General features: G+C 35.5%; 1 protein-coding gene across 2 annotated transcripts in view; it reads right to left on the reverse strand.

The window, feature by feature from the left end:
• Positions 1-7,596, reverse strand: part of SYCP1 (synaptonemal complex protein 1) — a 110,664-nt gene extending 103,068 nt beyond the window's left edge. For both annotated transcript variants that reach the window (XM_064371881.1, XM_064371878.1), the window contains exons 1-7: positions 7,489-7,596; positions 6,430-6,514; positions 5,857-5,900; positions 5,635-5,688; positions 4,390-4,554; positions 3,604-3,671; positions 2,618-2,691 (exon numbers count right to left, since the gene is read on the reverse strand). In XM_064371881.1, coding sequence (XP_064227951.1) covers positions 2,618-2,691; positions 3,604-3,671; positions 4,390-4,554; positions 5,635-5,688; positions 5,857-5,900; positions 6,430-6,514; positions 7,489-7,596 — 598 coding nt within the window. The remainder of the gene's footprint in view (positions 1-2,617; positions 2,692-3,603; positions 3,672-4,389; positions 4,555-5,634; positions 5,689-5,856; positions 5,901-6,429; positions 6,515-7,488) is intronic.
• Between the last annotated feature and the right edge of the window lie 7,026 nt (positions 7,597-14,622).

A 14,622-nucleotide genomic window follows, 5' to 3' on the forward strand; every position in this document is an offset into this window, starting at 1 on the left:
ATGACAGACTGGATAAAGAAAATGTGGCACATATACACCATGTAATGTGCACTTTTGTAAGAGTAGAGACTTTGTTCACTGCTGTTTTTCATCAGCATCTAGAAAATTTCATAACATAGCAGGCACTAAAAAAATTTGAATGAATGAATAAAAAAAGGTAAAAACACAGTAACAAAAAGACTGGTCAACAACTTAAGGCAAGAATCTGGACACAGTTTACACTAACAATAAGGCAAATATCAAAACTTTTTTTTCTTTTTCTTTTTTTTTTTTCACTCAGCGCAAAAATATGAATAAGTATCAAGACTTTAAAAAAAAAAATATTTTAGCTGGGCACAGTGGCTCACACCTGTAATCCCAGCACTTTGGGAGGCCGAGGAGGGCAGATCACAAGGTCAAGAGATCAAGACCATGCTGGCCAACATGGTGAAACCCCATCTCTACAAAAAATACCAAAAAAAAAATTAGCTAGGCACGATGGTGCGTGCCTGTAGTCCCAGCTACTTGGGAGACTGAGGCAGGAGAATAGCTTGAATCCGGGAGGCAGAGGTTGCAGTGGCCGAGATCAAGCCACTGCACTTAGCCTGGCAACAGAACGAGACTCCAACTCAAAAAAAAAAAAAAAAGAAAAAAAGAAAAAAAAACTTTCTACATGTCACATCAAGGCATACCCCAACTTCAGTTTATTAAAGAGATCACCTTGAAAAATGTAACTTCCTCACCATCTGATCTCTAACTTAGCTAAAATCTAAATGTAACAAAGAAAGAACTATCAGACTTGTCTCTCTAACCCATTTTCTGCAAGACAGCCAATGTACTATCCCTCTACCCTATCACTGTACTTTTCACCACTTTTTATATCTAGGCAGAAAAATTAATCTTGAATGTTGAATACATTGGATATAGTAGAGGAACTTGTTGTGGTATGGTACATTCTGAAAGATAGATATAGTTTTAAAAAGCAAGGTCCTACAGGCAGGAATAAGAATAAAAAAAAACCTGGCCGGACACGGTGGCTCACACCGGTAATCCCAACACTTTGGGAGGCCAAGGCAAGCGGATCACCTGAGGTCAGGAGTTCGAAACCAGCCTGGCTAACATGGTGAAATCCCATTTCTACTAAAAATATTTTAAAAATTAGCTGGGCATGGTGGTGTGCACCTGTAATCCCAGCTACTTGGGAGGCTGAAGCAGGAAAAGTACTTGAACCCGGGAGGTGGAGGTTGCAGGTGAGCTGAGATCGAGCCATTTCACTCTAGCTTGGGCAACAAAAGCAAAACTCCATCTCAAAACAACAACAACAAAAAGAATAAAAAACCTAACAGTGGATGTTAGAAATAACGACAATAATAATAAAATGGCCAACATTTATTGAGTACTTTGCACCGTTCTAAGCATATTTATTAACATTTACTTCTCAGGACAATACTAAGAGGCTTTAATTAATAAACAGAGTGACAATCAGAGTGACTACATAATTTATTCAAATTATTCAAGCTCCCCAGGTAGACAGAAACTGAAAGTCTAAATTTGAGCACAGGCTGTCTAATCCTTAAGCCCAAACTGTTAAGTAGTAAGCTGCATAATGTAAATTAAAACTTTTAGCTAAGAAAAATAGAGAATATCCCGAAAAAGCAGGTAGACAGCATTTCCCAATGAATTCTTGGCAGAAACAAAGTAGAGCCAGTGTCAATTTAATGGCAAAAATGAAGACTATTATTTTTTATCATCAGTTTTATTTTTGCTCAAAATGGGAAATAACCCTACTTCACAATTAAAAAAATGAAAACATGTAAAAATTTTAAAACTGTTCTTTTACGGGCTGGGCGCGGTGGCTCACGCCTGTAATCCCAGCACTTTGGGAGGCCGAGGCGGGTGGTTCACGAGGTCAAGAGATCGAGACCATCCTGGTCAACACGGTGAAACCCGGTCTCTACTAAAAATACAAAAAATTAGCTGGGCATGGAGGCGCGTGCCTGTAATCCCAGCTCCTTAGGAAGCTGAGGCAGGAGAATTGCCTGAACCCAGGAGGTGGAGGTTGCGGTGAGCCGAAATCGCGTCATTGCACTCCAGCCTGGGTAACAAGAGCGAAACTCCGTCTCAAAAAAAAAAAAAAAAAAAAAAAACTGTTCTTTTACATACATAACACAACCATATTAGAATATTTTAAAAGAATGTTTCTTTAGAAAAAAATTGAGAATTCTATTTAGATTGAAAATAAACATTGCACCACTGTTCATAAGTACAATGGCTTTAGCACAGCCTCTACTGGTATTTTCTATTATGAGCATGGCTATGTATCTTATTCTTGATTCAATTTCCTAGTTGTTCCAGATAGAAGTTAGTCTCAAAATCATCCCTTACCTGAAACCAGGATTAGCTATGAATATCAAGAATATACCTTTTGAAATACATTACCTTTCAAAAAGTTTTGAGCTTTCAAAACTCAAAGAACTGTGACTCTCCTTATTACTTGCATAGTAATAGTCTGAGACACATATAATTGGTACAAATCAAAATTGGTTCCAAAAAGTAAAAAGACAATTTCTTCCCCTCTTCACCTCTACCAGTAAAATAATAAATTGATAAAATCACATAAAACAAGAAAGCTACTTACATTTCTTTGTCTTTTCTGCAGATCTAGCGCAGGTTTCTTTGAGTAGATTACATAAATGCCTTGTAGCATTATTCCTGAAACAAAGGAGTTTGCCTATGTGTAATCTGATCTCAAAGCAAAATCACATAAGTTATGAAATATATTGTTATAATTTTTAAGAAATTTTTAAAATATTATATTTGGTATATATCACATATTCATAAATGACTATATGAAGAAAAGGTGGATTGATTGTACTACTAGCAAAGATAATTTAGTAACTGCCTCCCTTTAAAAGTAAAAGTTCTAGTAACTGGCCACTAAAATAAATAAACAGATAAAAGTGACAGTTCCTTAAGTTTATACCCAAGTTGCTATCAATAAACTTTCAGAAGACAGGTCCAGATTTGCCTAAGGAAAATAATGAGAATTGGTTGGGCCATTCATTAACAAATTAATGTTGTATATGTCTAACCTTCAAAACACAAAATAAGGTAACTTTCTGATTAAGTATTCGTTATGTGAATAATAAGACCTGTGGCTATCTTCACATTACTAACACATATGGCAGTTAGATTTAATTTTCTAACTTAACATTTTTCTGTAGAAATAAATTGCTACTTTCAAAAAAAAAAAAAAAGTAAGAATTAACTTGGAACTAAGTTGAGCCCTATTTTATAAGTACTGTACTCAAAGCAGTAGTGAAACAGACAATATACATAGGTAGTTGTAGGTACAGAATTATCAAGCATCTTTTTTGACACCAAGGAATGTTTCTTCCTGATGCCTGACATTTTAATAAGTGAAGTTATTAGTCAGTGACCACAGTTTGCCCAGCACAAGAGCCTATGTCTTCCTTTTTCCATAGCACTCAGGTATAATTCTACTTATAAATTCACACTACACAACATATAGAAAGTGCTCAATAAGTTTTCAAAAATTATTTTAGTAGTAAATTTGGAATTAAAAAATTGTGGAAAGAACAAATTCATTAAATCACTACTTACTCTTTTATTAAATCTTTATTTTCTTGAATTCCTTCTTCTAATTTCAAACTTACTTTTTCGTTTCCAAACTAATTTATAAAACAGAAGAATAGTTCATCACATTTTGCTTATTAGCAAAAATAAACATGAATATAATCATTAAGCAGTATTTCTTTACTAATGTACAACATAGTCTAAAAGAATTATTTTCTTTCCACATAAAAAGGAAACTTTTTTGTAAAAGCTTATGATTTCCCTTAAGAATATGGCCATCAATCTGAAATAATATTGGCTAAATCATCTCCAAAAAACATTCAACAATATTTTAATGCAATATTATCTAAATATTTTGAAGTAATGTTTTTTATTTGTCCTAACCCAATGTCGCATTTTCTCAATATTTTTTTTTACTTCATGCTACACATAAAGTTACACAGTTTCAAATTTAAAGTGTGATTAAATTATTAGAATACAACTATTGTATTCTAATATAAGAGAAGATATTTATATCAAACAAAACATCAATAGGAATAAAAATTAAAACTCTTTATAAGTTAGAATCATTAAATCAATCTTTATCTAGACTTATTTATTTTTTCCCTAATCATTTGCATTAAGCATTATACAACTTATCTTCTATGCTCATTCTTAAAGTTGAAATGTATCTAGTATTGATGTAACTTTTAAAAAGCATTATCCTTAAAATATTCATCACAAAAACAAGATCAACCCATGTTATCCCAAATAATACTCTACTTTCAACAGTATTATAAGATTTACTAATTACAATTCAAAATTTTGTCATACCTGCAGTTCCTGAATGGCTTTTCGCTGTGCTTCAATTATCTTTCTGTTTTCTTGCAGCTTATTTTCTTTCTGCCTCAGTTCAGCTTCTACACTCATTTTCCACTTTTTTATCTTTTCAGCCTCCTTATACAGTTTTGAATGCACTGTGCTCAATGACTCTGATTTCTATTAAAATAGGTTTTCAAAAATTAATTGTTCAAAATTCTAATATAACCAAACTACGGCTGCCTACTGAAAATATTTATATACTAAGAGTTGAGACCAAATCTCTCCTCGATTTAAGCACTAATAGCATACTGAAAGCCACATTAACTCTTTTAAAACTACTAAGGCAATTATCAACTACTTCACTAAAGTTATTGGTCACTTGACTAAATTACACCTTGCTGAATAAAATGAAATGGCTCCATAAAAGTATTTTAGTTAGTGAGAGAATCTGGCTAGTTAAAAGCTAAAATAAATCACTCTATAAGAAATCTACAAATCTTAATAATGGTCTTGAAATGCTCTGATTACACAAACAGTTTGAAGATTCACTAAAGGACATGAAGTTTAAAATACAATGAAAAGAAAAATAAAAGTGAACACAAAATATAATTTTCATCAAGTCTGATGTTTTATGCAGAATTCTTGCCTTTTTAAAAATCAACATTATATTGTAAATATCAGTTTTTTAAATCACATCAATTTCTGTTGGTCTATAACTTTTTCTTATCAAAATATATAAATAAGTACTATATTTTTAAATTCTGTGATACTATAATCACAGCAACAAACATACAATACCTTACCAGGTTATGGAATTTCTCTTCCTTTTAAAGATATCTATATGCCATAAATAAGAAATATTTTTATAATAAAAATCAAAAGTATAACTAAAATCAAAAGTACATATGTCCTACAAATTCCTTATACAATAAACTAGCCAACCAGTCAATTCCATTAATTAAAGGCTGATCTTGTAAACTACTGTCTCAATTCTCAGCGTTTTCATGTATAGTACCCATTCCCTTCTTGAGTTTACAGTTTAAAATTAAATTGCCTCTATATAAATGGAACTTTCACAACCCAAAAAATACAGAAGTGGAAAAAAAGGTTTTAAAGGATATATATTCATGCATTAATCAAATAATAATCCTTTTGAAGCTTCAAAAGAAATATACATATAGGTAATAAGTTATATTCCAATTACAAGAAATTTAATATGATTACAAGAAATTTAATATGAATGGGAAATCTTCTGACCTCCAAATCAGAGTCTTTTAGTCCCTCCTGATAGTGACAGTCAGAATTACCAACCTAAAAATAAAGATGCTTCTATAAGAAAATACTACTGATAAAAGCCTCCAAATAATAACAATTAAACACAGAAGACTAGTAATGCAACAACTGAATACTTTTTTCTTCTTCAAATAAGTAGTTCATTACCTAAACAGATTATATCTATATGTACTATGCTTAACTAACCTGCTCAAGCATGGGCAAGAAATTAACTTTTTGTAAAGCAGGATCTGCAAGACAAAAGACAACAGGTATTAAATATGCCAACATCTTTTTTTCTTTCCTTTTTTTGTTGTGGGAGAGAGAGAGGGTCTGGCTCTGTTGCCTAGACTGGAGGGCAGTGGCGCCATCCTGGTTCACTGCAGCCTCAAAGCTTACATTTCTAGGGCTCAAGTGATCCTCCCACCTCAGCCTCCCTAGTAGCTGAGACTGTGGGCATATGTCACCACGTCCAGCTAGTTTTTGGAGGGAGGATTTTTGTTTGTTTGTTTGTTTTGTACAGACAGGGTCTCCTTACGTTGCCCAGGCTGGTCTCAAGCTCCTGACCTCAAGTGATCCCCCTGCCTCAACCTCCCTCTGAAAGTGCTGGAATTACAGGTGTTAGCCACCACGTCCAGTTTTATTTTTTATATTAAGTATTATATCTAGCTTTCATGTCAAGGATACTAATATATACTTATGTTATGTTTTCAATAACTAGCGATGTATATAACAAAATATTTCTATATAAGCTGACACACTGCTTTTCCAGGCTCCTACCTGAATCAATGTTTTCTCCATTTTGGGAGAGATTAGTCATTGTAAATGGAAACTCAAAATTATCTTCAGTACATTTGTTGAAACTCTAGAAACACAAAGAAGTTTTTAAATATGCTGTTTCATACCACTCTGATACTAAGTGTAATACATACATATGTAATATACATCTGCTTAAAGAAGTTATTATAATTGCAAACCCTTTAATGTACATACAATGTTTAAAATGTCAAATGCCTTTTCTATAGAAACAAAGAAAAATTGTAATTAGGTATTTCCACTTGTAAGATGAAGCTAAACTATAAATTACTCAATATACGGCTTTGTATTCAAGAATAGTAAATCTAATTATTATGAATAATAGATTTCTTCAATTTATGATTTCCTTGATAGAATTAAAGACTGTCTTCATTGAATAGCATTTAATAATATATTCTTGCCTATAGCAGTCATAATAAATTTTTTACAGCATATAAAACTAAAATGTTCATTGCATTATTGCATCTTCAATATAAAGACCCACATGATAATTTTTTAAAAATAATTTTTTAAAAGCTCTGTTTTGCCTGAGAAACTTGGTATAATTCCTCCTATCCAATGATAACTCTATTACATAAATGAATTTCCCTCTTTGTCCTATCCACCAGGAAGCTCAGAGCCAAATCTGAAGCTCAGAACACGAATTATTACTCATATATAAGCATTTGTCCAAATAGCCCTCATTTTCCTTGACAATTTTCCTAATCTTCTCCTAACATATTCTACTATCCCATAGTATCTGTCCTACAAGTTGCCTCGAATTAAATGCGGAAGGAAGGAAGATTAAAATAAGCAGGTTCCACAACGTATGCAGAGTTCTACGGCAGCAGCAGTTATTTACATGAACAATGCCTACCCAATAACGCTCACTGTTCACGTAAAGCAATGGGATGCAAAATTCTTGGGTAAATGAGACCACCTATTGAAAAGAAACAACTGTAAAATAACACCAGGAACAAAGTACACTTTTCTTCATCCCCTAAAGTTAAGAAGAGTCCAATCAAGAGTCACATGGAAATTTACCTTGAAGAAAGTGGAATCCCCTCCCAGGGTCTGAGGTTTCACCGCAGACACCTGGCTGCTGTTTAATCTCGGTGGTATGAACAGTGAAAAGCGCTTTTGATTTTCCATTTTCTCCATTCCCGTTGTAAATCTCTTTGCCCCGGGGGACCGGAGGGAAAGGAAAGTTTTTCACCGTGTGCCATTAAATACATTATGTATTCTTTAAAGTGATGTTTTACAAACTAAATGACTAAAGGAACCCACGGGGCTCTCGCTGCAGTGGAGTCCTACAAGGTGGCTTATAACCCTTCGTTTCCCTCCCCCCTCCCCCCCCCCCACCGCCCGCCGCCACGCTGGCAGCCTGAAAAAGAAGCCCGATCCCTTCTCCAGCGCCATTAAATTCCATCACATCGCCAGGAGGAACTATCTTAAGATCCCGGACCACTACCGAAAAGAAGACGGCGACAGGCAGCGGCGGGGAGGTGCAGTAGCAAAATATCGCCCCGCTCGGGGCTCCGTCCCCCGGAAAAGAACTCGGCGCACCTGCCCTCGCCTTTGAAGAACTAGTGAGAAACTGTGGGCTCCATGCCCACGCGAACCGCTTCCTATGGTCTGTGAGGGCAGCGGAAAGAACCAAAAGCTCCTGCCTTAGAACCTCAGAAAAGGCGGGAAGTAGCTCAGCCTGAGCCACCCGGAGCGCGTGTGCCCCGGCGGCTGGCGATTTAACGGCTAAATAACCGTCGCCGGGTGGGCTGCCAGGCTCCCAGCACCTGGATCTCGCGAGATTTCCCTTCTCGCTAGAAACGATTCTTTCTCGAATTCTCTATTTCCTTGGAGTGGAAGTTCTTTAGGGTTCTGCTATTGTCAAAGAATGCTGGGGAAACTGTCAGGCTCTAGGACAGACTGAAGTTGAGAGTGAAAAATCCATTTCTGCCCTCCAAGAGGTCACCATCTTAGGAAGGAAACAGATGGGCAATTACAGTGCCGTATAATCATTTAGGGTGATTTCTATGATGAGGACGTAGGGAAAGTGGCTCCTAGGGTGGGTTGAGGAGTCAGAAGAAGCTCCACAGATGTGGTATGCTTCTGTTACTGCTTCGCACAATGAGTGAATGGAGAGTTGGTTAGGCCAGCTGGTGGCTCACGCCTGTACTCCCAACACTTTGGGAGGCCAAGGCGAGAGGACTGCCTGAGCCCAGGAAGGAGTTCAAGACTAGTCTGGGCAACATAGTGAGACCCTGCCCCCCAACAAAATAGCCCGGTATGGGGGCGCACACCTGTGGTCCCAGCTACTTGAAATACCGAGGCGGGAAGATAGCTTGAGTCTTGGAGATTGAGGCTGCAGTGAGCTAATGATCCTGCCACTGGCTCCAGCCTGGGCAACAGAGCCAGATTCTGTCTCAGAGAGACAGAGGAGAGAGGGAGAGGGGTTGGGGGGAGGAGAGAGAATGGGGAGAGGGAGAGGGAGATGGAAAGGGAATGGGAAGAGAGGAAGAGTATTGCTGGCTGAGGAAAATCGAGCAAAGGCGTTGGAGTTGTGAGAGAGATTAGTACAACTAAGTCCAAGAGTGCTGTGTGAGCATTAAGTGGGGAAAATGGCAAGAGATGACACTAGAGATTTAAAGAGCAAGTATTAACTGGGCGCAGTGACTCATGCCTATAATCCCAGGAATTTGGGACGCCAAGGCGGGCAGATCACTTGAAGTCAAGAGTTTGAGACCAGCCTGGCCAACATGGAGAAACTCCATCTCTAGTAAAAATACAAAATTAGCCAGGCAAGGTGGCACACGCCTGTAGTCCCAGCAACTCGGGAGGCTGAGGCAAGAGAATCGCTTGAACCCCCGGGGAGGCAGAGGTTATCAAGATCGCGCCACTGCATTCCAGCCTGGGCCATAGAGTGAGACTCCGTCTCAAAAACAAAAATAAATCGAGTATAGGCCTTGGGAAAATGTGTTTTTATTTTAGACTTTGAGGATGGAGATCTTGAAGAATTTTGAGCAGAAAGGATGACATGATCAAGTTCAGAAGAAAACTTGTAGTACGAAAAATGGTTTAGGCTTAAGAGACTAGACAGAATTAAGGAGACAGTTTTAATAGCCTGGGTGAGACATGAGAACCTGAGCTACGACCTGGACAGTGGAGCTGAAGATGAGGTGTCAAACATAAAAAAAAATTAAGAAGTAAAATTAATAGAATTTGATAACTTTTTAATAGTAAGAAGTGAAAGAAAGGGAGAAGTCTATGATGACTGCCTGGTTTCAGGCTTAGGTAACTAGCCATTATCATTATCCTAGTGCTAAGTTACCTAATTTTGAGCAATAAGATAATGAGCTCCGTTTTGGATATAATATTGACTTTGTTTTCCAACTTTCTCTGGGCATCATAATATAATTGATGCTTTTTCTAAGGACTTTAGCAATATTTTTAATAACTTGTTTTGTATAAAGTAATCAGAAACGATCATTCCTGATGAAGTAGAATTTTTGAGCAGTAAAGAATGATCCAGTTTAACTCCTTCACTTTACTATTTAAGGAAACTGAGTCTAGATACCCTGAAAAAGATAAGATACTCCCTCAGAGAGATAATACCAAGAATATACACAAAGTACTACGTGGGGCAATAATTGATCTAAGTAAAAATTTTCAATTGAGGGTATAAATCCAATATCCCAAGTTTTACAACTGTGAAAAATTCAACTATTGTCACTTTTTTCTTTATTGAAAACCAAAATGCTACTCCTAATGTTATATTAAATTTATCATATTTTGTTAACTTATAATCAGTCTTTGAAAGCAATAGTGCCACCAAATAATTTCTCACTTCCGTGTATTTCACATGAAATTTTAATTTAATACATTAACATCCTGTTCATATAAGAATTTAAATATTTGTAGAAAGATTTCTGGTTTTAAGAACTTTGTTTTTTTCTACAAAAGATGTTGGCAAAAATGTCAAAATATTCTGTGCCAGAATGAGAAGTAAATTATGCTTAATTTCCTAATATATGTTAAAATATTTAATAATTTGTATTTTAATTTTTCATTATTCTTGCCATCACAAAATTTCTTTGTTTTTATAAAACATCTCTTTTTATAAGGCATTAAAAAATGGTAAAATTTGAACAAGTCTTTGCTCACCTTTAATAATTCATAAAATGCTATAACAGTAATAGGTTTAAAATGTTACTTCCTTATTTCATCAGTCTGGCTTTAGTTAATGAGGGTCACAAACTCTATTCTTTTTGTTGTTGTTGTTGTTGTTGCTGTTGTTGAGATGGAGTTTCACTCTTGTCACCCAGGCTGGCGTGCAGTGGCTCTCTGCAACCTCCACCTCCCAGATTCAAGCAATTCTCTTGCCTCAGCCTCTCCAGTAGCTGGGATTACAGGCACACACCACTATGCCCAGCTAATTTTTGTATTTTGTTTTGTATTTTTAGTAGAGATGGGGTTTTGCCACGTTGGTCCGGCTGGTCTTGAACTCCTGACCTCAGGTAATCCACCCGCCTCAGCCTCCCAAAGTGTTTGGTACAGGCATGAGCCACCGCACCCGGCCAAACTCTCTTTATTCTGATTACAACCATTTCTACTAGCTAGCCTTTCTTATATCCATAAATTTATATATTTTCATTCAATGTTTTAATGAATGATAAAAGTAAAGTTTCTTCAGGTAATAATTTTCTGGCTCCTTTTGAAGGAACCATGGGGAAACAACTTTTGCTTCTTTTGAGTCCAATTATAAAAAGAATCCTAGATATCCCTCAGTGATCATTTTCAAATCTAGTGGTGGATGATAGAAGTTTGTTGTCTACTCCTTCCTCTTCCACTTTGATGTTAGAGTAAAAATTATTCTTCTGCTTAAAGTTCTTTTGAAGTCTCTTTGATTTACATTGGATTTCTGTGAGTAAACCTGTGTTATTACAAAATTCATATAAAATGTTTTTGGTATGACAGATAACATTATAGGATTAATATTACCTTATATTGTATACGTATATATACATATATCATCATAGACTTGTCTTTTTACAAAGAATCCTTCCTTTGGGCAAGTATGTGCACAGCAATTACATTTACTACATTACTTTCTCCTTTTCATTCCACAATTATCTTGTCTACTTAAACATACATAGTCATCCTAGACATAAATTATAAATTAATGCTGCATCTCTAAATGATAAATTTAGACTTTTTAATATTAGGACAATTTTCACATTAATTATATTTTGGAAACAACATAAAATATTAATTCATAAAGCAGTTGAACCACCTTAGCTACAGACTTTTATCTTTGACTTTTACATCATAAGTTCAAGAGAATATCTTGTGATTTTCAAAATCAGCTAAGTCAATTTTTTTCTTATAATCAAGACAAGGCAGTGGATACTCTTTTTATAAAGTGAACAATTTTTATTTTTGGCTTGCCATCTTTACACATCTTTGAATCTTCAACTAGCACCTCTACCTGAAGAGCAACAGTTGTCATAAACAACTTCTAAAATGAATCAAATATTAATCTTTATCATTTATTATGTTTGCCATTTTTTCATAAGTGTTTAAAACATACCAGTTACATAAAAAGTATATCAGGAGCTGAGATACAGAAAAAAACAAAAGCCTTAGCCCCTTTCTAAATTATTTCATGATTTTGTTGAGAAACAAGAGCATATCAAAATATGAAGCCATTTAAAGTATATCAAATATTAAAATAATTTGAACTGAATACAGAAATGCAAAAATTATATAAAGAAAAGGAGTCATTAGAATCAGAGGGAATTAATTGTAGGGAGGCTTACTAAAGAGGTATAGTCAAAAGAGGTTTTAGTTCTGAGAAAGGAGAGTACCCTAAAGGAAAAGGGAATGGCAGAGAAGTGAAGATAAGTCATGAAAGGGTGAAAAATAAATTCATAAATTCTTACACAGGCACACGAGGAAATGGTGGTAAAAAATTTCAACTACAGAAATATTTCAAATTAACAAGAATTAACTGTTTGGAAAGACAAATTACAGACTCCTTTAAAGAAAGGAGCCATTCAGGAGTTTGAGAACAACCTAAGCAACATAATGAAACTCCGTCTCTGCAAAAAAATATAAAAATTAGCCAGACGTGGTGTGTGTGTCTGTAGTCCCAGCTACTTGGGAGGCTAAGGTGGGCAGATCACCTGAGCCCGGGAGGATCACCTGAGCCCAGGAGGTCGAGGCTTAAGTGAGCTGTGATCACACACTGCACTCCACAGACTGAGCAACAGAGTGAGATCCTATTTCAAAAAAAGGGAAAAAAAAGAAGCCATGTCAAAATGGAGTCCATGATATGTGGGAAAAGGGCATGTTTTTAGTTATATTCAGAGCAAGAAATAATGAGAGTCACAACTTCCTGCATGTATATAATACTGAGGACAACTTGAAACAAGTTACCCTTTTTGGACAGCACAAAATAAAATGGTTATCTAAATAGGTGAAGAAATTCTTTAAAAACAAGTGTTCTTAATGCATATGTATCTTTTCAACTGAAAAACATTAGTTTCTATGGAATCGAACTATAGTCTGACATTGGAGGAATAGTAGATAAGAGAAATGTTATTAGAAGTCATAATGATTTTCAAAAAGAGGCAGAAAAATAAATTTCATACAATTCGAACAATTTGTTTATAGAACCTCAAAAGGTAAAGCAATAATCAGTGAAACCCAGCATAAATTAACAGAACAACTAATCACGTCAGCTTAATTTCAAGTCTGTCTTGGACAGGATTTAGAGAATGGCAGATCAAGGAAATACTGTAGACAAAGTATACATGGAATTTAACACGTCATTTAACAAGTCCTCTTAATATATGCTTGGAGCTGTAGGTTGGATTCAAGATTGTTGGTGTAAAGTAATAACTACTTAAGGAACCATACTCAAAGAAAGTTGATAAATAGATGAATGCCAGACTGTAAGAATATTTTTAGTGGAAAGTCATAAGATTTCATCCTTTATCTAGTTCTAAACAATATTTTAAACCATGATATGGATCAAATTTGTCAATGTTGTCTTAAAGAAATAACCCAAATATCGTATAACAAAAAATCATTTTAAAGGTTCTTCAGACTGAATATTATGCTGAAATGTAACAAAGGAAAAGTTGACTGAGGATGGACATTAAGACATGCACATGATGTCAGTTCCTGACTTTTCCAATGCTCCTTAGCAGGAAGTGCTATCTTTAACCTGCAAGATCCGCTTTGCAATGTTTTTGAACCAATCTTGAGAACACAGTCACGAACACTGTATTTCTGATTGTAACACCACATATTGTTTAACATAACCAATATAGGAGCTGGTCAGTATGCCTGGGTTTGAATGTTGGCTCTACCACCTAGTTAGCTATGTGACTCTATGACTTGCTTTCCTCATTCATCAAATGGAATGATAAAATGCCTATTTCATTGTGGTTATAGTGAGAATTAAGTAAGATGTGGAAAATGCTCAGTTCTATTTTTTATTTTTACTAGCTTTCTGTTCAGCTCCCCAGTGAAGTGAAAACTTGTCTTGAGCCCTAACCTACTTTTCTGGGGCCTAAAAACATTCTTAGATCTCACCAGCTCCCCTGAAAGTAGAGGACTTGGTCTCCTATGTCTTCAACCTTTGCCTAGGATTGTAATTCACTAATATTCTGGAACCATGACATTACAACTCATCTGACTTCAAATGACTTCCACTACCTGGGATATCCTATGGTAATCACACCTCAGAGTGTGATTAGAGACCACCCTTGCTAATAAATCTGCCCTTGGCATTCAACTTTTGAACTTTGTAGAGTGAACTGGTTAATAACAGTAAATTAATAGCAGTACATGTACAAGCAAAAGGGGGTAGTCTGTCAACTCCTAGCTCAGTATGAGATAATAGTTTCAGGGTCTAGACTTACTAGCAGCCAGTAACATTGAGCTGAGATTAAAACAGAGAAAAAGGGATCTATAGTGTAGCCACCTTTAAAAGCCAATATGCTCTTAACTATATTAATATACCCATAGTATCTAGAAAGAAGTATTTGAATTCCACTCTGCTTTGCACATGTTTGATTACCATGTTTGGTAGTAGACAGGATACTTTAAAATGAGAGAAAGGAATTCATGAGGAACAAGATAACTGTATTCAGATACTTAAAGAAGTATCAT

Source organism: Aotus nancymaae, unplaced genomic scaffold (genome assembly GCF_030222135.1).
Source record: "Aotus nancymaae isolate 86718 unplaced genomic scaffold, 86718_ANA_hifiasm-v0.15.2.pri h1tg000007l, whole genome shotgun sequence".
In the NCBI taxonomy this organism is placed as follows: domain Eukaryota; kingdom Metazoa; phylum Chordata; class Mammalia; order Primates; family Aotidae; genus Aotus; species Aotus nancymaae.